Source organism: Aspergillus stella-maris (assembly GCF_047715825.1).
Source record: "Aspergillus stella-maris strain CBS 113639 unplaced genomic scaffold BDV14scaffold_52, whole genome shotgun sequence".
NCBI lineage: Eukaryota > Fungi > Ascomycota > Eurotiomycetes > Eurotiales > Aspergillaceae > Aspergillus > Aspergillus stella-maris.
In genome coordinates, this window is record NW_027396846.1 from 69,551 (window position 1) to 93,437 (window position 23,887).

General features: G+C 51.9%; 8 protein-coding genes across 8 annotated transcripts; 4 read left to right on the plus strand and 4 right to left on the minus strand.

The window, feature by feature from the left end:
* The first annotated feature begins 267 nt into the window (after positions 1-267).
* On the plus strand, positions 268-2,355 carry BDV14DRAFT_178453 (uncharacterized protein). Its single transcript, XM_073769589.1, has one exon. It carries the CDS (start codon positions 460-462, stop codon positions 2,026-2,028), a length of 1,569 nt encoding a protein of 522 aa, XP_073625316.1. The 5' UTR covers positions 268-459; the 3' UTR covers positions 2,029-2,355.
* Positions 2,356-3,519: 1,164 nt separating this feature from the next.
* Positions 3,520-6,329, minus strand: BDV14DRAFT_106976 (putative TBC domain protein). The gene has a single exon (XM_073765609.1). The coding sequence runs from the start codon at positions 6,174-6,176 to the stop codon at positions 3,603-3,605; it is 2,574 nt and encodes an 857-aa protein (XP_073625317.1). The 5' UTR covers positions 6,177-6,329; the 3' UTR covers positions 3,520-3,602.
* A 377-nt stretch (positions 6,330-6,706) lies between these two features.
* On the minus strand, positions 6,707-9,137 carry BDV14DRAFT_178455 (Mo25 family protein). The gene is made up of 5 exons (XM_073769590.1): positions 8,743-9,137; positions 8,615-8,675; positions 8,072-8,547; positions 7,747-8,019; positions 6,707-7,676 (listed from the first exon to the last, which is right to left on the minus strand). Exons 1-5 carry the CDS (start codon positions 8,845-8,847, stop codon positions 7,437-7,439), a joined length of 1,155 nt encoding a protein of 384 aa, XP_073625318.1. The 5' UTR covers positions 8,848-9,137; the 3' UTR covers positions 6,707-7,436.
* Positions 9,138-9,165: 28 nt separating this feature from the next.
* Positions 9,166-11,199, plus strand: BDV14DRAFT_106980 (protein arginine methyltransferase RmtB). The gene is made up of 3 exons (XM_073765610.1): positions 9,166-9,572; positions 9,676-10,327; positions 10,385-11,199. Exons 1-3 carry the CDS (start codon positions 9,338-9,340, stop codon positions 11,133-11,135), a joined length of 1,638 nt encoding a protein of 545 aa, XP_073625319.1. The 5' UTR covers positions 9,166-9,337; the 3' UTR covers positions 11,136-11,199.
* BDV14DRAFT_106987 (uncharacterized protein) lies at positions 11,161-12,859 on the minus strand. Its single transcript, XM_073765611.1, has one exon. It carries the CDS (start codon positions 12,235-12,237, stop codon positions 11,263-11,265), a length of 975 nt encoding a protein of 324 aa, XP_073625320.1. The 5' UTR covers positions 12,238-12,859; the 3' UTR covers positions 11,161-11,262.
* On the plus strand, positions 12,830-15,975 carry BDV14DRAFT_178461 (AAA family ATPase SEC18). Its single transcript, XM_073769591.1, has 5 exons — positions 12,830-13,049; positions 13,114-13,233; positions 13,300-13,437; positions 13,495-13,810; positions 13,857-15,975. Exons 2-5 carry the CDS (start codon positions 13,127-13,129, stop codon positions 15,753-15,755), a joined length of 2,460 nt encoding a protein of 819 aa, XP_073625321.1. The 5' UTR covers positions 12,830-13,049; positions 13,114-13,126; the 3' UTR covers positions 15,756-15,975.
* Positions 15,976-16,214: 239 nt separating this feature from the next.
* BDV14DRAFT_202861 (uncharacterized protein) lies at positions 16,215-17,411 on the plus strand (the record flags this gene model as incomplete). Its single annotated transcript, XM_073774145.1, has 1 exon — positions 16,215-17,411. One exon carries the CDS (start codon positions 16,215-16,217, stop codon positions 17,409-17,411), a length of 1,197 nt encoding a protein of 398 aa, XP_073625322.1.
* Positions 17,412-18,810: 1,399 nt separating this feature from the next.
* BDV14DRAFT_178464 (KxDL motif-containing protein) lies at positions 18,811-20,120 on the minus strand. The gene is made up of 3 exons (XM_073769592.1): positions 19,675-20,120; positions 19,398-19,550; positions 18,811-19,168 (listed from the first exon to the last, which is right to left on the minus strand). Exons 1-3 carry the CDS (start codon positions 19,980-19,982, stop codon positions 19,087-19,089), a joined length of 543 nt encoding a protein of 180 aa, XP_073625323.1. The 5' UTR covers positions 19,983-20,120; the 3' UTR covers positions 18,811-19,086.
* Positions 20,121-23,887: the final 3,767 nt, after the last annotated feature.

Here is a 23,887-nt window from a genome sequence, read left to right on the forward strand (position 1 = left end):
TCTGTACTCTGGGTGGTCTGCTACCCTGGCCAGGCAACAACTTGACAGCCTCAGGCAGCAACAGGGCACCTGCATCCGCCTGTTGCTTCCCGATATGGCCTAGCGGGACAGGAGATCACTGCTGTTTCTGGTAAGCTCGGCCCTGTTCATTGGCGCTTTCCTGATTTGGATCTGGGGAGATGAACTGCTCTTTCCTCTTTACGATTCAGACATCACGTACTTTTTTTCTCGCCCGGCCACCTTTGCCTCTTCTCTCTTTCTCTCTTTCTCTCTTTCCCTCTTTCCTCTTTCCTCCTCTTCCCTCTCCTCCTGCTCTTCTTCCATCTTCCTTCTTCTTTTCCCATCATGAGCTAGCCCCCTGCCCCAATGCTGTCTGCTTGCACTGCTGCATGCAGCTTCAAAATGCGGCTGCAATGAAAATACCCCCTCAGTCTCTGTCAAGTGCCCCCGTTGAAAGTCATGTTGCTCACTCTCAATCCTACCTCCCAGAATGGGATTCAACGACCCAATGAGTATTCGCGCTTTCGACAGTCCATCTTTACGCCGCGCTCTCCCTCGCCCTCCACACCCGATCCTCTTCCGTCTACTGCGCCGTCAAGGCCACCAGACCCCTCAATGGACTCTCGTAGCGGCCTGCCTCGGCCCTCCTTAACCCTGCCTCCGCCAGATGTAGGCTTTGCGAATATGCCTTCTTCCACGACGAACCAACAATTACCACCCCCTCCCTCGCAGTGGCAGGGCTCAGACGATGCTATGCACCATTGGCTCCGAGCCAAAGCCGAAGAGGACCGGAGGAAGCAAGAGGAGGAGAAGACGCGCCAGGAGACATTGCGCTTAGAGCAGCGGAGGGTAGAGCAGAGCATGCTTCGAGATTCCTTAATGGCAGGAGTCCCTCCTCATATCATCCCGCTTATCTTTGCGGGGATCTGTCAGAATGGGCTACCTCAACCTGTACTTGAGTTGGCGCAGCAGTATCTGGCCCAAGCTCCTGGTCCTCGTGGACCAAGCTCTAATGCCCCTCAAGCTCCTTCCCATTCACACTCGCAATCCAATTCTCACTCTCGGCGGCCTTCAATGCATGTCCGCCAGGACTCTCGCTCTGGTCCTCCCAGCTCATATGCTCCCTCTACTCAGCACGTAGTACCTCCTCCCCCTCCTCCTAACATCCTTTTATCACAGAATGCGCCGCCCAACATCAGTGCGCCCTCGACACCTCAAGCTGTGGGAAGACGCTCCTTGCCTACCAGTCTTCAAGAATCGCGAGGCGCAAACCCTCCATGGATCAACCATGGCATTGGCGGCCAGGCACAACCGGGTCAGGTAAACTTGGGTAGCGTACAGTACGCGCCTGGCTCGTCAGTGCCTGGTGCTCAGCCTCCTCGAAGGCCTGGCTCTCAGTCCCGTCGGTCACCCCCGTCTCTCTACTTCCACCACTGGGTTCCTCCAGCGCAGTCGCAGTCTGGTGGAGCTACCGGGAAAGCCCAACAGGAGTCATCGGCGTCGTCCGGTAATCCTCGTCGTTCAGAACACTATGTGTCCCCCGGGAGAAAACGAAAGGCACCGGGCCCTCACCAACCTCCCCCAGTTCCTTCTCGCCCGACCGAACCATTCCCAGGTGCTCTTCACTTGTCGCAACCCATATCACCCCGGAGCGAGGGACCGCAATCGAGACCATTAGGTCACCGCCATCAACCTAGCGAGCCGACGAACGCTTACGGAGGCCACCATATAGACAGCTTCAGGGTTGAGCAGCCAGGGCGAATGGGCTCAACTCAACCTCTCCAGCACCCTTCCGGATACACGCCGAGCATGGGAAAGGGCCACGATGCAGCGGACCAGAAGCGCAGCGAAGATTCGTCACCAGTGGATGGTATTGGCAGGAGTTTCCCGCCTGTGCACCATGGTCCTTACGCTGTAAGCGGGAATACTGGAAACCGTGATTCAGATCTTGATGGAAGCTCACACCAGTCTCCTACGTCAGAAGCTCCAGTAACCTCCAATCAACTCCGCGACGCAGGTGGCGATTGAACCCGATATTCACCCTTTGGACCAAATCCTTGAATCAGATACCCATGAGCCATGTTGGAGCTACGTACGGCCATACTTTGTCAGGCTGACAGCCCCCCAAGGAACGAGGCCACTCAAAGCAAGTGACTGCAACCTACGACATCTACCGTATTGGGTAGAGCCACTCTGTGTTCTCCCCAGAGACATAGGGATTGGTATAGACTTTGTACATAGTTGACCATGACCGCATTTGCCTGGTAGCTGGTATTCCAGGGTTTGCGCAAACCATGAAAGACATAGCTCGAGATATTGTACATACACTTGACACAATCAAACCTCTCTACACGAAAACGTCACAACTTCTGAATCTCCCTAAGCCGCTACTCTATACTGCCTCCTTATCTCGACGAAGTATACCCCCCGACCCAAACAAAAGGCGCCAACCAGACACGGAATTAAAGCCGCGGACAAACAACCCACTTTCAGCAGGCACGACCGGACCCGGTCCCGCGTGGACAATCGCACCTTCTAGCTGACGGAATCGTGGGTCGCGCCTTCCAAATCGGAAATTGGAAAGTGGGAGATAGAATAGGCAGCTACATTCAGGTACCTCCGGTGTCCAGTGAGGAAGGTACGACCGGGCGACCCGGTGCCTCGGTATTGGATTGCGGGTCTCGGGTGTATATACAGAGTAGGGAAGTAGGTAGGTATCCTGTATCCACTGGCTTAAAAGCGTGTCAAGGGGATGCGAAGAACCCTCGCTCGCAAGACTACTTATTATTATGATATGATGGAGGGAAAGGACGAGGACGATCGATTGGATTAGATACGTAGGTTGGTACTGTCTCGAATAGAGTCGTTAGGCAACAAACAACGATTCGCAACAGGAACTGGAACTTAACGAATAGGGAAGGAGAAGGATGTAGTATGATTGCGATGTACAAGCAGAGAAAACAGGTGTATCAATAGTAAGGAGGTGTCAAACGTAATGGAAAAGAAGAGGTATGGGTATCAGGATTAAGACTGAGACGAATTGTCGCCGACCGGCACACATTAAGGAGGGACAAATTAGGCGGGTAAGTATATAAGAAGGGTCAGTCGTATCATGTACAGTGGTGGGCATAAAGGAAAGACGGGGGTAATTAATGAGAGTTTGAAGGGGTATAGGGATATTATGGTAGGTGAGAGGGTATAGTATAGTATAACCTGGTCGGAGAAAGTTGGAGAATGCGGAACGAGTGGTAGAAGGGCCGCGGTTAAGTGTGATTGCAATTGTGCGAGCCGAAGGTGGTTTGACAATTCGGCAATGCCCCAGGAAAAATGAAACGCACGCGACTTCTGCTCCTCGTTCTCGAGGCATCGAAGCACCGAATGTTGTAGTAATGAATGGGTTATTATAATGATACCGAAACGACGTCGGTTCAGTCATCGCAAATCGTCCAGCCGGAAATCATTCGTAATCGACCACGGAAGGCGGTCTAGCGCTGAAGAGCGCGAGAGAAGGTATTATGAATAAGTGTAACCTTGAAGTGTTGTAACGATGAGAGTGGGAGCATCATCTGCTCGCACTGTAGAGAAAGCAATGGCGTCTCAAATCAGCCGGTCTTCTTTCGACGATGGACCTTCCATTCGGCTTTAGCGACACGCATGAACAATTCGACATCTTTGATAGGGATCCAGCTGGTGAGAACTTTCATCGAGTTCTCAAAATCGGATTCCAGTATGATTTCACGCATGCCGTCAATAAGGGCGGCTGATGTCGCGTGAAGAACATCCAAACCTTTGCCGAAGCCGCTTGGCTCTGACTTGCCTACACCTTGAGAGGGATGATCCTCAGCGTCGCCGAGAAGCATAAAGACATCCCATACTCGGAGTTGAGCGGGGAAAGGGATCGAATAGTTGAACAGCGTTAGGTACCAGCGCGTACCATATGCCGTAGGTGGAATACCGACTTCAGTCAACTTGGCGGCAACCTCTCCTCCCTCCAGCCATTCACGCTCAAAGTCACTCAGGGCCTCCATGAGACCAGCAAAGCCTGAGCGATACAGTTTCTCGAGTCCTCGTAACTGCCACAATCGAACAAGCATGATGAAGGTATGCTCCTCATCGTAGTAGGCTAGGAGAGTGGCCGCTAATGCTGCCATACCTTGCACGTAACCAGTATCCGGGAAGTAGAGGGACATTGCATGCAGCACGCGGAAGAGTAGCCGTTGGCCGCCACGGTAACGTCGCCGAAACATGATATGGCTTGAAATAGTTCTTGGCACGTCGATATCGATCTGAACGTCGTCCGGAGATGACATATCCTGAAACTCTTGATAAACTTCAATAAGAGCCTCTTCCGTGGGGCTGTCGCTGTGTTTCTTGGCACTGGTTTCTAGGAACGAATACCATGCCGATGACCGCCACCGATCTGGGATACCTTTCCAGGTTCGCTCAATCAACTTTGAGCTTTTCGTGTCAAAATCGAATGTCATTCCGCCGCCATCCTTGCCTTTCCTTGTCGGCTTAGCCATCTTGGTCCATTTGTCCTCCCGCTCCCACTCTTTCTTCCTCGCCGCACGCGCAGCCGCACTGTCCATCTTATCATCAAATGTTGCAGAGGCAACGGGAAGAGTGAGCATATCTCCGGCTTCGTCTTTGACGCGGCGGTTGCGGTTGTGAGGTAAATGGTTGGTCGCTTGGCGAAATCGTGAAGTAGAGCGACGCAAAGGCGCGCTGTACATGCTCTGTGACGATGCAGGGCGCATAGATGCTTCGGAATTCTGCCGTGAAGGAGATCGGCCTGTAAAAGAGCGATTGCTCGCCATAGCAGACGGAGGCCGGATAGAGCGCTTTCGCCGTGGTGTCTCCGACGCGAGTAAGAGACTGGTCGACACTCGTTGAATAGGGCTGAAGTCAGTGCGCTCGCCAGAGTTTGGAGCGCGAATGAAGCCATATCTATCCACGTCCCCGGCCTTGATATTCTGCCAGTATTCAACGCCGCCGGCCAACTCATCGGCCTCTCGCTTCGGTGCCGCGGAGGACTCGTCGCGTCCAGCGGCTGCTTCAGCAGGTTTCGAGTCAGCCTCGGAGACGCTCGTCTCAAAGCCCTCTGATTTTGTAGGCGTTGGTTCCTCCCAAAGCGTGCCATTTTCCATGGCAAATGATCGTGCCACCTCCGAGTCAGTCACATTATCATCGCCTTTCGCGTACATTAACCTGACCCTTCGAGATAGCATATCCTCATCCGCAGAGATAACCCTACCAGGGATACTACTCCGTCGAACACGGAGCAACGAAGCGGGACGTGGGCGCGCACGAGCCGTTACTGGAGCGTCCGTGGGAGTGTTCTGTATGGACGAGGTGTCCGACTCATGAGGCTTCCCATTGACGTCTGCTTCAGTGGCTTCTTTTGTCTCTGGATCTGTTCCGCTAATGGCTTCTTTGGTCTCTGGATCTGTTCCTTCAAAGGCTTCTGCCGCGCCCTTCGCTTCTGTTCCGGTTTCTTGTTCCCGAAGCTTGCGCCCCAGCTGTAGCTTTTCCTCCTCGCGAATGAGACTTCCGCGCTTAGAGAATCTCATTGCTTGCGCACCAAGACCGTCAAGCCCACCGGTGGGAATGTCCAGGGAAATACCACTAAACTGAGGCTCGATCCGTGGTACAGGCGGCGGGGATTCCTCCCTCTCCATATCCATCGACCTCTTCCCTCTTAAAGTGGGCCATCTCCGCTCTGACCATCGTGAACCAGGTCGGGAACCAGGCCTCGAACCGGGCCTTGAGCCAGGGCGAGAACTTGGGCGCGATCCGTCGTTGACGACAATGCTCGGAATACTGCGCAGGGAGCGCAAGCTAACGGTCGAAGGCTCGGCTTCTTGTAGCGATGCTATCCCTTTGGGCTTCGCGAAAGGCGGAGGGGCCAACCCCGTGTCTGGTTTTGTACCTTGGGGCGTCGGGCCTTCCTGGTGTGTCGGGGTATCAGGCGCCGACTGATCGGGGCCGCTGGACGACACGGTCGTCGCGATGGATTTGCTTTCGGCACATAGAGACGGGTCGACTGGAGGGGCCGGCGAAGCAGATCGAGTCTCTTGAGGGTCGGCTGTGGCTGTTTCCTTGGGGGAGGAGGGCCGGGAAGAGGGATGCTCCGACGGTTCGTCGACGGGAGACGGGGGCGATCGCGTGTCTTCCATTATCCTGGCATGGCTTGCACCTGGCTCTTCCTGTGGCTGATATAACCGCAATTACCGTTCGTACTCGTAGATTACGACCACTGTATTTGCTTTTTTCGGCTTGCGGTGGACGGGGTTCGTAGGAAGGGAGGCGGGGGTTAAATTTCGGGGAGACAAAGGGTCGAGTCGTCGCACGAATGTCGCGCCGGACAGTCGCAACCTAAGATATATAGTACGATGCACAAGGGGGTAGAATGAAGGACACTTGTGGGACGGCTTCCACTAAGCAATTGAACATGACTTTCCCCAGGGGTTCGATGCCCAAAAATGGGGACGACTGTATCGGGTCGAGGCTGCCAGTTGTTGGACCGCGGCTTCTGGACGCCACTTGGCAAGCGGAGCAAGAGGCAGGCGACTGTTAAAGGAAGGTGGCAGTCTGAAGTGTATGGAGACTGTCTCGCGTTGATTAAACCTAGGGAAAGGAGCGACAAGAAGCTTGAAGAAAGAGAGTGGTGATGGAGAAGAGGGAGGGGAGTTGGCACTGGAGGGTTGAAAGGGATCGCGAAGGGGGTTACGAATCGATCCACTCTGGAGGATTCATATACAGACTAGGCCGTGACAAGGGTATGAGTAGTCGCTTTTTCTAGCGCACAATAACAGTTCACTGTTTTATTTCCCTTGAAGGACAACAGTGTGAATTATGTTAGCAGGACTATGAGATCAAGAGAACTTGAAGTATCTGATGATGAAGGCGCATCCACTCCGGCGGCCGATTCCATGGTTGCCCTGTAGGTATTCCGCGCCTGACAATGCCATTGTGCATGAACTCCCGTTTGACGTCAAATATTCCAGTCTTGCATCGCTTGCTTATTGTATCACTAGTCTCGCGCCTTATGCAGTCTATCGATCTATCGGCCCCTGCGTCGTGTGGCTCTGAGACAAAGGGAGCCCCATATATACTATTGTTTACCTCCTTGTCTCTACTGTACACAAGAGATTCCTTCAACTCAGGCCCCTTTGCTCTTTTGCATATTTTGGGCTGCCCATACCCAGCTTGTGATGCTGAACCTTTGAATTATTCCTCCCATGACCCGATACTCTGCGCTTTGGTTTGATTTGCCGTTGCCTTGGTGGCATTCCAGGCAACATCCCATATAGTCCTCCCTGATTTCCAAAATGTAACTCCAATAAGCCAGATACCAGCTGGCTATAAATGCAAGGTCGTACGACCAGTATAGTGCATGCGGTGTGCCCAGCAACTCCCGCCATGCGCGCCGCTTTTTACGCCACGGCCGCGGTGTTGGCAGTTGAGCGTGATGGCTCACGCGCAGAACGCGATGGCTCAATGGGCTCTTTTGGTAAGAGCTCAATTTGGCGGACAAGGAAGCTTTTCTCATCGGTAAACTGATCGTCGTCTGTACGATCCTCCAGGAATTTTGGTAAAAATTTCAACAAACGATCTCGGTTGTTGATGAGAATCCGCTGCACTGCAATTGATTTGTCTGGGTTCGCCACGAATACCTAACCGCATTCCATGTTAGTTCGATATGTTTCTTCCTTGAAAAGAATGACAATGCGGCTTTCCGCATACCTTGAAAACATGGAATCCCTCGTACTGGACCATCTTACGGTCATCGCGCAGAAGTTTCATGCAGAGTTTGAGGTTCTCCCCGCTCTCGACATATCGCATCATCACACTGTAGTTGGCGCGGTCCAGTAAGATTTCGCCCAGAAGTTTGATGCTTTGGCGTTTAGTGACATATGACTCAGACTGCACGAGGAAAGTGTTAAACTGCGCGAAAAAGTAGTCAAAGTTCGTCGCCAGATACCCAGTCACAAGTGACTTGTGGCGTGTCAAAATCTCCTACAGACAGGTCAGCCTAAAATTCCCAAACAAAAGCCCTGAATGCACTTGCCCTAAAAGTCGTGAATGCGTCTGCGCTCAGCTCAAAGCTGCCACGATCAATCCAATGGAAGAATCTCCAGAAAACACCGGTACCGCGTTGCGGAACGTTGGGCTGGACCTCGGTGAGTCGAATCGCCGACTCCCCTTCCTTCGATTGATCGTAAAGAATGATCGCGGCGATCACGTCAAACTTCAATGCCTCTCTCAGAATAGTTCCGCATGGCATTGCGCTTTGACTGTGCTCGTAACCCCTGCATAGCTCGATTATGATCTCGGGTCGATTGTGAACGATGTAAGAGATGACAGGCGGATCTGGTGAGTTGGAATGCGGTAGCTTGAAGCGGAGTATGTGCGAGAATATTGTTTGGGTGTCTTTCCTAGCTTCAAATGGAAGTTTGTAAAGGGCCTGGGCGAGTCCATGAAGAAGATCCTCTTGGAGCATAGCCTGGATCAGAGCGTGGACCTGATCAGTCGAAACCTCAATTTCTGTCGGACGTTAGGTCAGTATGACGGAATTGTATATCACACGTGGTCTGGTTTCAGCTGTACGGACCTTGAGTACCCTGCACCATCAACTTCATGTGAGAAAGCTGCTTGGCCAGTTCATCCTCAGCCTTCGGCGAGGGGGAGATGTTAGCACATTTCTAGGCTGTTGATCGAGGTATCAAGCATTGTACAAACCTTAGCAGCACCTGAAGGCTCCCGGAGCCTCGACAGCGAGTCCTTGATTGATCTCACAACATCTGATGGCTGGCGGGATCGACCGCGGTTAAAGAGGAAAGCCATTCTTCTTGTTTATCTTATCAATAACAAACGTTCTGGGCACGAAGTGAATGGCAATTGCCTTGCAAAGTGTGGAAAGTAAAAAGAAGGAAAGGAAGCGGAATCTAAGAAGTATAAGGCGCAGCCATTGATGGACCTCGAGGAGGAGGAATATCGTGGAAGTGAGATGTATGGCGGGTGGATGCTTTGTTGCTTGCGGAAGCGGTCATGATTGTTGGCGGGGGAGCCGGTTGGCCTGAGGTTGCGAGTCTCTTATCAGTGAGTGTAAACAAATCAAACAAGCCCGAGCCCACTGGCCCGGAGGCGGGGCAACCATTTCTAGGAAAATTTTCCCCTGCTGCAGGTCGAGCAACAAACCGTCTTTTCGGGAATTGAGTGGTCTATTCGAGACATTCAGAGAGTCCTGAATCTGGTCGACTAGGAAATCTTTCTGTTTTCTCTATTTGAACGCTGCTGTTGCACTGTTTCCGCATCTACCCCCGCACTCGCCGACATGTCCGCCTCCGCCGCCGAAGAGCGTCCGCTCAGGGACGTCGATCGTGACTCCGTTACTTCTGATGACTCCGATGCCACTGACGAGGAGGGATGGGAAGATCTTGAACCCGATGACGAGACGCAACCGGTTGTCGGTCTCTTCTCCGACAAAGTATACCCTGATGCTCGGTCGATGCTCCAGGAGAGCAAGGACAAGCACAATTTTGACCTGAAGAAATTGCAAAAGGATCTTGGTGTGTAGAATTTGATTCAACCTTGGCCATTGGAGTGTATATCTCGCTGCTGTGCCTTGTTTCTCCCCGGACACTCGGCTAACCGCTTTTTTTCTGAAAATAGACTTGGACTTCCTGGATACTATCAAACTCGTGAACTATATTCGCTCTTCAGTTAAGGACGGAAACCTGACACCCGATCTGTCTTCCAAAGAAAAGTTCCAGGACGAGGCATACTTGAAGCCCGTCTTGGAAGACGATGCGCTTTTGTATAGTTTGGACGATATCGAAGATGAGGACTCGGGAGAAGCTGGAGGCAACCAGGCCGAACGCCAGGTCATCGAGCTCCAGGAGGAATTGGAGCGCCTTCAACTTCAATTCTCAGAGTACAGACATGCGGTGCAGAAGTCTCTGGAGGAGCAACTAGCGAAGGAAGATGAGAAGCTCGCCTCGGCCGCCCCTGGTCAATCTGCTACCCGCGCTGCCAACAAGGCCGAAGAGATCGATTCCGACTATTTCAGCTCCTATGCGTACAACGGTATCCATGAGTCTATGCTCAAGGACACTATCCGTACGGATTCCTACCGTGACTTCGTCTATGAGAACAAGCATGTCTTCAAGGACAAAGTTGTTTTGGATGTCGGTTGTGGAACGGGAATCCTGTCTATGTTCTGCGCCAAAGCGGGCGCCAAGAAGGTTATCTCTGTCGACAACTCGAACATTATCGACAGAGCGAAGGAAATCATCTATGAGAACGGCTTCGGAGATGTAATCACGTATGTATTCGAAGTTGAACACTGTCTTTTGAATTATGACTGACTCTCATCATACAGCCCCATTCGCGGCAAGATTGAGGAGGTTACTTTGCCTGTCGAGAAGGTGGACATCATCATTTCGGAATGGATGGGCTATGGTCTCCTCTTTGAAGCCATGTTTGATTCGGTCATATATGCCCGAGACCGCTACCTTGCACCTGGTGGCCTTATGGCTCCTTCGCACGCTACGCTTCGCATTGCGCCACTGGCTGATCCCGATCTCGTCCAGTCCCACATCGGGTTCTGGCACGATGTTTACGGTTTCAACATGAAGAGTATGCTCACTGGCATCTATGACGAAGCGCTTGTGCGTACCGTCCCGACATCTGCTATCGCTGCGGAGCCAGTGACTTTCCTCACTCTTCCCTTGCACACAATTACTGTCAAGGAACTGTCCTTCGTTAAGGAATTCCAAGTCACCTTGAAGGAGGACATTGATGCACTCGACGGTTGGGCCATCTGGTTCGACATCTTCTTCATGCCGTCCAGCGAATCTATACTCGCCGATAACGCCGTCCCGGAAGACCTGAAGAAGAAGGGCGTCGTCGCTTTCACCACCGGGCCGTACGACAAGGAGACGCACTGGCAGCAAACCATTTGTCTAATCGACCACGGAAAGAAGAGTGCCAATGCAATGAAGAAGGGCCAGACCATCAGAGGAAAGGTCGAGTACCAGAAGAAGAACGAGGTCTCTAGGTCACTGGACATCACGGTCGATTATGATGCGGAAGTCGGCGAGAAGGGTTCTCAGAAGTGGGCTTTACAATAGACATGAGATCTGAATAAAAGTTTTCGTTTCCATATCTGTCAATACAAACAACATGTTGCTGTGGAATTGCTATGCTTTCTTATGTCATGAATTCGTAATGTGTAGCAGGGCCTGCCAGTACAGAGTATCAACCCTCTCTGGGTATCTTATGTCTTGAATCGACTTCTGTTTCTCGCCGTCGACTATCGCGTCTGTCGTCGTGACGATAGCGATGACGACTATGATGATGAGAACGCGAGGGAGACCTCGAACGTGAACGCCGCCGGTGCGAGCGACTGGAAGTTTCATGACGAGAGTGCCGATGCCGCTTATCTGAGCGCCGGTGTCTATCCTTTGGGCCGTGGTCTGGAGAGCCATCGAGCTTGAAGTCTTCGAGACTATCTCTTGACCGAGACCGCCTTCTACGGTGGCGGGACCGACTCTCTTCAGTCGACTTTAATGCATCAAATTCTCGGTTCCTTTCTGCGTTCCACTTCTTGCGTTCTTCCTCCACCGATTTCAGCTGACGGACGCCCCTCTTCATTGCGGCAAGAGGATCATTGACTTCCATGCGCGCCTTCTCCCTCTCTTTTCTTAAAGGGTCCTCATTCCCCCAGACGTCCTTACTTGGTAGCGACTCCGAAGCCATATCAGCACTACGAGATGCCGAGTACCAAGGGTTCTTGCCGATGTCTTGACGAAACCCCGCGGCATTGGAGAACCGCATCGTGTACTGATCCTCATAACTCCTCTGCTTGTCCGCTGCCTCCTTTTCTGCCTCCGGGTTTTTCTCCACGCGCTTTCGACTCTTCTCTTCGGGAAAGAGGTTAATGTGACCATCGCGATCATAGAGCGATGCATCGCCCTTATCCTTCCGAGCATGTACCACCAGCTCGTCCCTTTTCGCCAGCGCAAGCTCCGCATCCTCGCGCGCATACCTGATATCTCTATCTGTATCATTCTCGCCTGCTAGGCGTCGTCGCTTCCGGTTCCCTCCCGTGTAGTGACGATCGGGTTTTTTGTTTGATTGCGAGGCTGACGTGGACGGTTGTGCGGGTGGAGGAGTGGGCGGCCGTTCGCCTCGGAGTAACTTGATTCTTCGCTCCGCATCTTCTTCTTGCATGCGACGTTCCTCTTCCTCCTCCTGGGCCTTGGCTTGTGCTTCATCGCGTCGGACGCGGGCGATGTTCTCCGGATTGTAGACGTTCCATGACTTCTTCCCGAGAAGGTGACTATATGAGACGACATATAAGAATCCAGTTCCGATAATATTGCGCAGAAGAGACTTACAGAGGCATATTGAACTCTTGGGCTAGAATAGCCAATCCCACCTGCTAGGAGCTTAGGAGATAGGTAGCAGTTTCATCTGCCGATATCAGCGATTGCGGTTCCAAGGCTCCGGGCTCCGCACCGGAGAGCTTGACAACATGCAGGGTCCAGCGGAGCAAACCGCAAGGTTTCTGCTATCAGTCGGCGGCTTTGAGGGTGCGGCGCGAGCGCGGAGCAGTTTTTGGAGCACGTTTTTCACAGGAAGCTCTTCCTAAGCATGTTCAGAGGGCCCAGCCTGCAGGGAAATCAATACGAAGCTTAGTGGTACCTTGCGCCAGGTGGGTATTCGTGAGCCAAGACTGAGAAGTTTCGAGACTTTCATTCGTTGATCTGAGCCTCCACCACCGCTGCTTGGGTGGGCGGCGGCGAAGGAGATCACCTGACTAGCGGTTAGCGTCATGGTCCAGCTTAAGGAGCTGCCTACATAGTCCATTTCATGCCACATTGCACCTCTTTCAGACATTCTTGCCTTTCTTTGTTCATATAAGCTACTGCTTCTGCTGCTGTTCTGACTTACAGTTGATCATACTAAAGACAAAGGCCGCAGCAGCCAGCAGTATTCACCAAGGGACCGACCGCTTTCTAGCGGGGTCAAGAAGACAAGCTGTAAGCTTCGCCATTATTTATTGCTCGCCTTTCCCTACCTAGCTAACCACAGCACTTTACGAAGCTTTCTCCCCAAGATGTTTAACCGCAACAACTACTCGAACCCTTTCGGTTCCAATCCTCCTCCGCAGAGAGATCCCTACTCACGTTCCCCGAATCCGCGCCAAGGAGCTCCTGATGCAGGGTATGGAATACATTAACGCAATCCAACGTACTGTCTCATCGATAGCTAACGTATATCGCAATATAGGGGATACGGAGCGCCTGCCCCGCGACGACCTGCACCGCCGCCGGCGCCCATGGGAGAACAGAAGCAGCACTCGGGGGGCGGGGGTTGGACTCTGTCACCCAAAGAGAGCCCCAATAAGGAATGCCAGTTTGGTAACCTGTGAGTGGAAACATTCGTGTCTCAGAAATTAGTGGATCTCTCACCAACAGTTTCAAGTGTTGCTCTTTCCTCACAGGATTTCCCTCGCCAGAAGTTCGGATACGAAGATATCTTGATTATTGTCAATGGCCTTTACGTGTTCTCCGCACGCATACTCGATGAATTTCCTCCGGGATTTGTCGGATTATCAAGTATTCAGCGGCCATGGGCCAAGGCTGGATTCAGAGACACTCTCGACGTTCGACTCTACGACCCATTCCGTCAAGGCGGAGAAGCCTACCTAGGATCTGCCGATATCGAGGTGAAGTTTGCTGGAAAGCTTAGGACGGACGCCTTGTATGATCAGGATGAGCTTGCTGGTACTGTGATTAAGGTGTGTGTGATCCTCACAACTGGACGAATTTGTCTGACATTTCTAGAACTTCAACGGCCAAATATTCGCCCCGGGCCAACCTATTCTGATGGATCACCACGGGATTCCGCTTCAGTTGACGGTCAAAACTATTCTGCGTGTCAGCTTGTCATCGGAAAAAGAGAGTAGCAGAGAGCCGGAGACTGAACCTTCAGCTAGAGGTATCCTTACGAAGCACACTCAGATCAACTTCTTCAAGGATCCTCAGAGTGATTTCCAGATCAAGCCCGCGAAGAATAGGCCAGCGGCAAACGCTATCATTCAGCCTGACTTCAACACTGAGAAAATGGGCATTGGTGGTCTTGACTCGGAGTTCCACACCATCTTCCGTCGAGCCTTCGCCTCGCGCATTTTTCCGCCTGACATCGTGCAGAAGCTTGGTATTCACCACGTTAGGGGAATGTTGCTTTTCGGACCTCCGGGAACTGGTAAAACGTTGCTTGCGCGACAAATTGGAAAGATGTTGAACGCGAGAGACCCGAAGATTATCAACGGTCCAGAGGTTCTGAACAAGTTCGTCGGTCAATCAGAAGAGAATATTCGAAAGCTTTTCGCCGATGCAGAGCAAGAGTATAAAGAGAAGGGTGATGAGAGTGGTCTTCATATCATCATTTTTGACGAACTGGATGCCGTCTGTAAGCAACGTGGAAGTGGTGCAGGCGGTGGTACTGGTGTTGGTGACAGCGTGGTCAACCAGCTGCTATCAAAAATGGATGGTGTCGATCAGCTCAACAACATCCTACTCATTGGAATGACGAACAGGAAAGACATGATTGATGATGCTCTGCTGCGGCCAGGCCGTCTTGAAGTGCACGTCGAAATCTCCCTTCCTGATGAAGCCGGTCGAGCCCAGATTCTCGGTATTCATACGCAGAAGATGAGTCAAAGCAATCTGATGGACCCAAGTGTCAACCTGGAAGAATTGGCAGCCTTGACAAAGAACTATTCGGGTGCTGAAATTGCCGGTCTCGTGAAGGCGGCGACATCCTTCGCCTTTAGCAGACACATCGATTCCGGTAAAACGGTCCGGGTCAAGGACGATGCTGCTGAAATGAAGGTCGATCACTCTGATTTCATCCATGCTCTTGATGAGATTCAACCGGCGTTTGGTGTGTCGGATGATGAGATTAAGAGGTGCATTGAGCACGGTATCATGAACTACTCCCAAAGAGTTGACGATGTGCTCAAGGAGGGAGAAGCTTTGGCGACCAGCCTTGGTCAACCCGACCAGTCTGCCCTCTGGTCTGTTCTGCTCTACGGCCCGCCCAAGAGTGGTACAACCGCACTTGCAGCTCAGATTGCTCTTGACTCAGGCGCACCTTTCATTAAGATGATTCGCCCTGAGGATATTGCTGGATACAGCGAGTCGTCCAAGATTAGCCACATTCTCAAGGTTTTCGACGACGCTTACAAGAGTCAAACTAGTGTTGTCATCGTTGACAACATCGAGACTATCATTGACTACGTGTCAGTTGGACCGCGCTTTAGCAACAGCGTTCTGCAAACGCTCAAGGTCTTGTTCAGCAAACGCCCGCCAAAGAACCGAAGAATTCTTGTTCTAGCCACGACAAGTGAGAGAGCTCTTATGAAGGAGCTAAGCATCTACAACTCATTCAATTCTGACATAAATGTTCCAAACGTCACCGAACACCAGGAACTGAGACACGTAATGGAGAATTCCGGTGTCTTCAGCAGCGAGCAGATTCAAGAGGCGTTGGGAGATATCAACCCTCTCAAGGAGGAAACATCGTACAGTATCACTTTCGGCGTCGGCATCAAGAAGGTCTTCGATGGAATTGAGCTGGCGAAGAAGTCACCAGGCAAGCTGGTGCCCGAGTTCGTACGTTTCATTAACAATGCCGTCCAGGATGGAGCGCTGTCTTCCAGAAGGCCCGACGTCTATTAATCGAGTGAGCTTGGATGTGTATTCTGATAGACATTGTCCATTATATGGCTCTGATAGGGGCACGTCTTTGGTAATGACTAGATAGACCAAATATGATAATGCTCTACAATTCGTCCGAGACTGCAAGGCTTTCGCGAGGAAGCATGCTCTGTATCGTGAATTTTACTTCAAAATATAACAGGCCCTTGCTGGATTTTCGAGTCCAGTAGATTGAGGCGCGGGCATCAGCTGTGTTTGATGATGTTGAGCAGCTTCTACCTGCATCTACCCGCTCACCATCCTCTTCCTGCCACAACAATCCAGCTTCCTCTTTCTTGATAACACATGCCAAATAAACAATAAACTCGGGGCTCTCACTGGTTAATACAAGCCTTCTAGCTCATAACCTTTTTATCTCCACCCCATTGCAAAGAAGCAACCCGAAACCCATCAAACGAACAACACAATCCACGCCCGACCATGTTCCACCAAGCTGCACCTAAGCAAATCCTCCAGAAGAAGCAGATCTCGAGACAAGAATATAGCTTCCGTGAAGAATGGAATCCTGAGACCGTCAATGAGTACCAGGTTTCTCACGACGAGTCTGCAAAACACCAGCTCCAGCACCAACACCAACACCAGTCTCAACCGCCACCGCAGCCCAGTGCTAATCTTACTCCTCGTTCTACTATTCGTCCTCAACCACACTCCCAGTCCCAGCATCAGACTGTCTATTCTGAGAGCACCAGCATCCAGCCGCGTGTCCCCAACAAACGCACCCAAGCTCGGTCGTCCTCGCTCTTCGAAGAATGGAAGGCGAAGGCATTGCGGAGCCCAGACGAAGAGAAGGAGAAGGCCAAAGAGGATGATGCTTCTCCAACAGCCTCGACCGCACCGAAAGGGAACATGAGCAGGGGCAGAGGCAAGTCAGGGAAGGGTATCGTTTCTGGGGATGTCAGGGTGCTGCTAGGCGAGCACTCTGATAGCACGGTTAACATTCGGGCAAAGGACAAAGGGTCTGTTCCTAGTGTTGTTGAGGCAGCAGTGCAGAAACAAGGAAATGGACTGGCCGAAAAGCGTGTTATACCTGTTAATGCTACTGGGTTTCAGGAGGAGCACGCTTCTAAAGCGAGCACCCAGGTGAGAACCGAAGAGCCTGGCAGTTGCCCAGTGACACTTTCCCAAAGGAAACACAGAAAAAGCATTAGCCGTTCCAAGAATCTACACGTCGAAGGGCCAACTGAGAAGCATTCCAACGAAGCAGAGAGCAAGGATACGGCCAATGGGCCTGGTACCGGCCCAGAAGCAGCCCTGAAGGACAAAAACGAAAGGGGAGAAAGCACGGCTCGGGTTCGAGCAAGATCTAAAGAGCCTGGTATTACTTCACCAGTCTTGCCAGAGACAACCGAAAAGGGCAAAGGGAGCGCTGCCTCTACCAGTGGCAGAGGGGCATCGAAGGATAGAACAGTCACTCTTCGATCCACAGCTAAACCAGCAACTAACGACAAAGGCCAGCGGTCAGAAGTAGGAAAGACAGATTATGCCGCCGCCACCAGCGCCAGAGGGTCTTCCAGTGATAAGACAGTTATTCTTCAATCCACAGCCAAACCGGCAACAAAAGGCCATGATCTCAAGCCAGAGGCGGGAAAGACAAATGATGCCAAGCAAGGCAAGTAGGGCCGAATTGCAATTCATGATGACCGAGTATCATCGGCAGCCGCTAACTTTTGTTCTGCTATTAAAAGACCATCCTTCTGCTCCTTCGACAGACCACACTACAGCTCCAACTGTCGACCACGAGACAGTGACCAAAGACAATTCCGTTAGAAGAGGAAGAGGCAACAGATCGGGTAGACAACAGTGTGAATGGGAATGGCAGGACGCTCGTGGACGTCAGCACTCCGTAGAACGCCAGGAGCTTTACCGAGGACGCTCGCTGGAACGAAAGCCATACACGGCTCCCACTGGTACAATGTTGGGTGCAGACGAATTGAGAAAACTGGCTCTTGGGACTACACTTAAAGGCACCGACAAGGTGTACTTCATTCCCTGCTTCATTGAGGATCCGTGGAAAGACTTGACTCCGGTTCCATCTATCTGCCCGCCCGACCTGATGAGCCGATTCTAGTTGTCTTCGAAGGATACTTTCATGTATGATACGGAGAGGAAAGTTTGCAAAAGGGTGGTTGATTCCATGACCTCGTCAGGCGATTGGGGATGGGGGATGGGGGATGGTGGATGGGGGATGGTGGATGGGATCGGGATAATGTTTCGAAGCTGCAGCTGACTGTTATGTTTCATACTAATAAGGACAAGGTAGCCAAGGCATCCTGTTCATAACAAAATAGTCTGAATGCCACCAAGATGTTTCAATCTTTGATAGTGCCTGAGGCTGTGAGCTGGTCATAGCTATGCCTTCCGCCTCGACCCTGGCCGCTTTCCTCTTTCGCAAGTCACGTGATAAATACTATTGAACCCCTTACTCGTTCAATCTCCGCCTCTTGGGCACCTAACACCCACATGAGCTACTTAATGGCCTAGCCTAACGCGGGAGTCCTCCAGCGGCCCCGCACACTATCCGAAATGAAGGGGGCGGAGCGGGGCTTTGGCGCTGAAACGAAACGGCGCGTGCGTCCACCATCGGCAATGTCTGGCTAGGGGGTCACCACCTTCGAACTCTCCGCTGCCTGGACGCCGGAACGAGACTACAGTGGGCTAAGACACGTCGGTGAGCTCATGGGTAGGTCATAACTCACACTCGCCGGCCACTCTCATGTGGCGGGCTGGCCGCGGACTGCTTTGGGACTCAGGCTGAGGTGTTACGCAGCGCTTTCGACACTCTTCAATGCCTCATACGCAATGTGAAAACGATGTCTGACAAGGAGTGCGCACGGGAGAACTTGGCTGGGGCTACCTAAGGGGAGGGGCTCAGATCTAGGGCCACATGCTTTACCTGCTAGTGCGGCCTCGGATGGCAAGGTAACCTGCAGGGGTTAGGAGTGTGTCTCAGTTTGCATCTTGGACAGTGTCTTCTATCCAGCAGATGTGTTACGATGCAGCTCAGCAGGTACGAAGTACGGTCCGTTCATTAAGAGCGCTATCAAGATCAACGAACGCACCAGCTTTACTAAACGAAGATACAACCAACAGAGAGAGCCGTCCCAAAACAACCAACCCAGAACGAGAGGAAAACAAGCAAACCCTGGAAATCCCTATACACCGGGTCTCTCGGACCCATATTCCCAAAACAAATGGTACCGTCATCAGTGTCGTTACAAATTTCATACGTGCATACCCGGAAATCCCAAAGACAAAGAACGAAACGAAAGCGAGAAGACCGATCCTACGGAGACTAGTTGTCGTTGAGCGTGTATTTCTTCGATGCCCGTCGGTATTCCTCGGGATGAAGGCTCTCGGCCTTTGTTTTCAGAGTGCTGAGATTGAATGACTCGTCAGCTCAATCGCGACAGATCGAGAAGGCATGTTTCTGAGCAATTCGCCCCCTGCGCTTCAAAGGCGCGTCGCTGGCAAAATCGCCAAGATTACAAACGGCGGAGCGCGGCGGATGTCCGCTCCCCTTGGGCGGAGCGGAATCCAACAACAACCGTTGTTGATGCAGGGGGACGTGGCAATGGCGAGGCAAGAAAAACATCTAGAACTTACTTGACACGCTTTTGAGTCCATTCTAGATCACGCTTGGTCTCTCGCGCGACTTTGACACCGTCTGCGAAGTTTGAGCGGACGCCCTTCAAGCGCCGCTGGGCAAGCGCTTGCAGCTCGAGCAGCTCGCGTTGCTTCGCATTCAACTGTCCGGAACTGTGTTTTCACACCGTCAGCCAAATGTGTTTTGAAATCCAGGGTGCTCGCGATGTTCTGGCGCTCCCACGATCTATCCAGCGGGAAAATCGCTGGCCTCTTTGACACAAATAGGATCACTTACGCCTGAGCTTGCATAGCTAGTCCCTTATCCAATGGAGTTGGATCGAACGCATTTTGCAAGCGGTCATTGAGAACATCCACAACGTCTACACTCGAGAAGGACCCCGAGCTGGACTCATAGTCACCGCTAGCGCTTCCGGCGCTGTAACTGAAGCCTCCTGAGGTGCGGCTTCCCGTGGTGGTGCTTGCATCTGAGAGATCTGGTGGAGAGCCTGACACTCGGCTGATGGGGTAGAGGCTGGCGGGACCTGGGGTCTTTGAGGGAACATTCATTGGAAGGGCAGGAGACTGGTAGTGATGGGTCGCCATTGTGACAAGAGGTGAAGGTCAAAAGCTGAAGGACACAAGGAGCAATGCTTTATGAAGAGGGATGATGAGGTCAAGAGCCTTGAAGACAAGCAGTGATACTCTGATGTAGGAGAGAACTTGAGAGATGAAAAGAGAAGAGGGAGGGTAGAGGACGACGGCATGAAAGTTGAGGGTTTTTATACCCCCCGGCGGAGGGTCTTCCATCCGGTGGATCCTCTTCGGAGACGACGACGGGGGGCAAGAAAGAGAGAAGAGGAGGGGGTGGATGTGATAGACGGATCAATCATTGGGTGGAGGACTATCACAGCGGCCTTCCCCCGGTGCCCCCTCATCACCCCCGTCCGCCTAGTCCGGCCAGTTCCCTTGAGACCCAACCCCCCATTTCCGCCCCTCTGCCAAATCCTGGTCGCCAATTCGTTCCTCGTCCCGATTTGACCCCGCTCTGGGTGGGAAGATGAGAAACTAAAAGAGTCAAATCGATGACCAGAGACTGGTCCAGCCCTCGCTATCCCTCCGTTGTTGGGACACAAGCCCACAGGCCGGTGGCGAGTCGGTGTTCTCGGGAATTGGGTTTCTTTATGGAATTTCTAAATTCCGTTGGGTTGCAAAAGGAATTGGACCTCGGGTGTTGAGGGAAAAGCTATAAAGGCAGGAGGGTGGACGCAGTTAGGGCATTTTTGTCCTTCTCCGAATCTTATAGATGAGGCCTCGGCCGCCGATGACGACTTACTCCCCTCACAACTTTCTGTTACCCATTCTCTACTTGACAGATATGACCCCGGCCTTCCTCCTCGACATTGGAACTTTCTTTTTCCTTCTATGTCTTCTCTTGCTGCATGATCTCGACTTCCAAGGTCACCTTATGCCAATATCGAGGGGGCTGGGTGGCTGGGAGAACATGAAATTCGAAGGAAACCCACGGCGGGAGAATCGGGGACGGCAAGGCGCTAGCCAGCTACAGAGCCGCTTGTTGAAAAAGCACCGAGTTACTTTGGGCGAACAATCATTGGCACTGGCATCCAGCTGAATCGCATTGCTGTGGGTATAGACAACGATGATTGCTTTGTTTTTTCTTTCATCGACAAGTGTATCGACATGGGGGTGATGGGCGTTAGGGAATGGTTCTCGAACCGGTGGCATGTTGTCATGGGAAGTTTAGTTCGGCCTGTGACTTTCTGCCCAATTCTTTCCGGTACCCTTTTCTTTTGCAATTTTGCGACAGACTGGGAGACGCAGAATGATATGCGGGGGCTGACGCAATCACAGAGTCCGGAGTATGGAAAGCGTCGGGAGATATCGATCCTCATGGCAGTTGGACATCATTGCATGAACTGAGCCCAGTGAGGCCCAAGTGTACACCAGGCATCTCAGATTCCGAAACTAGGTCTTGCCTAGTACCAGGTCGATACCGAGAGCCTGAAACAGTTCGAGTAGTACGACATCTGAAAAGAGAATGCAGGCCGTGTAACAGAAGGACACTTCAACCCCGGTCAAGGAAGGCGGCATTTTGGGATGAATCGGGCTCAGAGTTTTCTTAGGAATCCGTACTTCGGCGGTTGGCTACCTGCCTGGACCAAATTCCAGCCTCACGTACCTTACGGGCGATCAGACCAACCTGCGGGAACCCCAACGGCAACGGCAGCAAGCGCTTTAGGCGCGGTCAGCTTAAGGAATTCGATAAGGAAATCGTTCAGGTGGACCTGCTTCGATCTACGTACAGCAACTTGCAACAGGCAGCATTTCCCTCATTCAACAGCCTGATCAGCCACCAAACAACGACCGACAGCGGCACTACGGGGAGAGCCTTTACACTTGCAGGGCTCTCGGACGGGTGAAGGAGCACAGCAGGCTGCAGAGTGTGGAGCAAGAAATCCGTCCAGAACAAATTGGCACGAATCACCTCGCTACCTCGTTTGCTGACATGATATGACGGTCTCAGACACAGGCAATGCATGTCTCCTCGGCTTGGACTGGACCATCGATTCGAGGAAGGTGTTCGAACACCACTCAGCGTCTTGGATCTTTTCGCGATGACATCCACTCCTAATCCGCCGAATCCACTGAGATCCCAGCTCTTCGGGCCTCGCATGGGAGCACCGAACGTTGTCAACGCCTTACTTTATCGCTGTATCGCGCCGCTGCGTCGCCTCAACCATCGCACTATCCCGTTGGCCAACTTCTACGCCTGTTCGCAAGGTGTCCGAGCTCCTCGATGCAGAAAGGGCTGTACAAGCCTGCCGCGATGAGATGACGATTTCATGACCCTCACACGAGCCCAACCGTGTTACTGGGTGATACAGAAGCCCAACGATACGAAGCGCAATTATCACGGGTCGGGCATGATGCTATTTTGAAGACGCTGATCCTCAAGTTATGTCCTTGAGAGCAACCATTTTTTAGAAACTCCGTCCAAGGCCCGACTCATCCCTCTTTTCGCGCTACCCAATCCAGAGTATCTCGACGAGTCTGAGGCATGGAACTGAAGGCTGTTTTTTCTGGACTCCAAGTCTCCAACCTGAGAGAACGGCCTAGCGGCTCATAGAGCTTCCTGGTTCCGTTTCCCTCGGGTAGTCTTATGCACCATTCTGCTCGACATTCGTCTATGTTGCATCAGCTCGCCCGCCATCATTCGCCCACGTTTCTGGTACCATTTTTGCCTTCTTTCCTCATTTATTTAATTTACGCCATGCAGCAACCCTGCGCAGGAAGAAAACAAATCCTGTAAAAGCGAATCGTTGTTGGGATGGTTGCACTTCGCCCGTTGTTCTGTTCAACGGGAAGTGATCTCAATGTCCAACAACACTCGATCCTGGTCATCAACTCATCATAATTTATGATCAACACCACCATAACCATCCCCTCATGAAGGATAATTATTTTGGCTTCTGAATGGCCATGTCTGCAGATGGTGGATGCAACGAATGTGGGGTTACGTGGAAGTTCGCCTATCGTTCGTTTGCTCTCGCGCAGTTCCTCACCGCCACATGCAAACCCGATAGTTACTTGCCTCCTCCATAGAGGACGAACCAGCCCGTTCTGACCACCAAGGAACTATCAAAAAGAAGCTAGCTCGCAACTGCTGGTCCCTATTGATGAAACTTTGGCTCTCTAGTGTACCAGACTTCAAAAAACCGCGCGATGGGCCGATAGCAGGATGAGCGGAGGAGGAGGCCGGAGGCCATGCAGCGCTTTCCCCTTCAGGCAAGGATGAATCGCGACACTGCTAACATGGCACCATTCAGTCCACCTCCCCGACTCTGCCAGGACCAGGTCCCAAGCACAACCCTCCTACTAACATTCGCTGCTCTCGAGGTCGCGATATGACTGAATCGCGTAGACACCCCAGTAGCTTTCCTCGGCTAATTGACCCAGCGCTCTGCTAACGATTTTCTCGGCGTAAGCTTCGGCTCTTACATACTCGAAGTTTGGGTCTTTGCCCGGGTTTTTGCCCGGTTTTTGGAGTGGTTACTTCTCAGCTTAGACTCCAAGATGGTTTGTAGATCACTAGGTAATCATCAAGAGCACGCGCGCTATACACTTAGGGCACCTACTCGCTGACCGTCGCCAACAACACTTTTGATTTAGACTACTGATCCAAATCTGTACCTAGCAGACTATATGGTTTAAGTTCAATACTGGGAGCATCATGAAGAATAAAGTATTCTAGAAGTCAAGTCTTGGTATTCTAATATCGGACCAAAAACCGTTCGGAACCCGTCTAATTCTAAACACAACAGTGCACGCGAGGCCCAAAAATCCAGCAGAAAGCGAAATGTATGCATTGAATTGTTAAGCCATTCCAGGCTAATAAGGAGGGTATCTTTTCGATAATTCGGCTGCGCTAGCTAGTTCCCATATACCAATCAATGAATCGAATATTCGAGTAATAGCAGGTTTTCTTTTCT

What these genes read in the sequence shown, in the direction of transcription:
- BDV14DRAFT_178453 (XM_073769589.1), top strand. Translation starts at nt 460, where the DNA reads ATGTTGCTCACTCTCAATCCTACCTCCCAGAATGGGATTCAACGACCC.
- BDV14DRAFT_106976 (XM_073765609.1), bottom strand. Translation starts at nt 6,176, where the DNA reads ATGGAAGACACGCGATCGCCCCCGTCTCCCGTCGACGAACCGTCGGAG.
- BDV14DRAFT_178455 (XM_073769590.1), bottom strand. Translation starts at nt 8,847, where the DNA reads ATGGCTTTCCTCTTTAACCGCGGTCGATCCCGCCAGCCATCAGATGTT. An exon ending in GATGGTGCAGGGTACTCAAG is followed by an intron (nt 8,548 to 8,614) that starts GTCCGTACAGCT and finishes AACGTCCGACAG; the next exon opens with AAATTGAGGTTTCGACTGAT. An exon ending in AGGGATTCCATGTTTTCAAG is followed by an intron (nt 7,677 to 7,746) that starts GTATGCGGAAAG and finishes GAATGCGGTTAG; the next exon opens with GTATTCGTGGCGAACCCAGA.
- BDV14DRAFT_106980 (XM_073765610.1), top strand. Translation starts at nt 9,338, where the DNA reads ATGTCCGCCTCCGCCGCCGAAGAGCGTCCGCTCAGGGACGTCGATCGT. An exon ending in GAAATTGCAAAAGGATCTTG is followed by an intron (nt 9,573 to 9,675) that starts GTGTGTAGAATT and finishes TTCTGAAAATAG; the next exon opens with ACTTGGACTTCCTGGATACT. An exon ending in GGCTTCGGAGATGTAATCAC is followed by an intron (nt 10,328 to 10,384) that starts GTATGTATTCGA and finishes CTCATCATACAG; the next exon opens with CCCCATTCGCGGCAAGATTG.
- BDV14DRAFT_106987 (XM_073765611.1), bottom strand. Translation starts at nt 12,237, where the DNA reads ATGCAAGAAGAAGATGCGGAGCGAAGAATCAAGTTACTCCGAGGCGAA.
- BDV14DRAFT_178461 (XM_073769591.1), top strand. Translation starts at nt 13,127, where the DNA reads ATGTTTAACCGCAACAACTACTCGAACCCTTTCGGTTCCAATCCTCCT. An exon ending in CAAGGAGCTCCTGATGCAGG is followed by an intron (nt 13,234 to 13,299) that starts GTATGGAATACA and finishes ATCGCAATATAG; the next exon opens with GGGATACGGAGCGCCTGCCC. An exon ending in GAATGCCAGTTTGGTAACCT is followed by an intron (nt 13,438 to 13,494) that starts GTGAGTGGAAAC and finishes AACAGTTTCAAG; the next exon opens with TGTTGCTCTTTCCTCACAGG.
- BDV14DRAFT_178464 (XM_073769592.1), bottom strand. Translation starts at nt 19,982, where the DNA reads ATGGCGACCCATCACTACCAGTCTCCTGCCCTTCCAATGAATGTTCCC. An exon ending in CTAGCTATGCAAGCTCAGGC is followed by an intron (nt 19,551 to 19,674) that starts GTAAGTGATCCT and finishes GTGAAAACACAG; the next exon opens with TTCCGGACAGTTGAATGCGA. An exon ending in TGGACTCAAAAGCGTGTCAA is followed by an intron (nt 19,169 to 19,397) that starts GTAAGTTCTAGA and finishes ATTCAATCTCAG; the next exon opens with CACTCTGAAAACAAAGGCCG.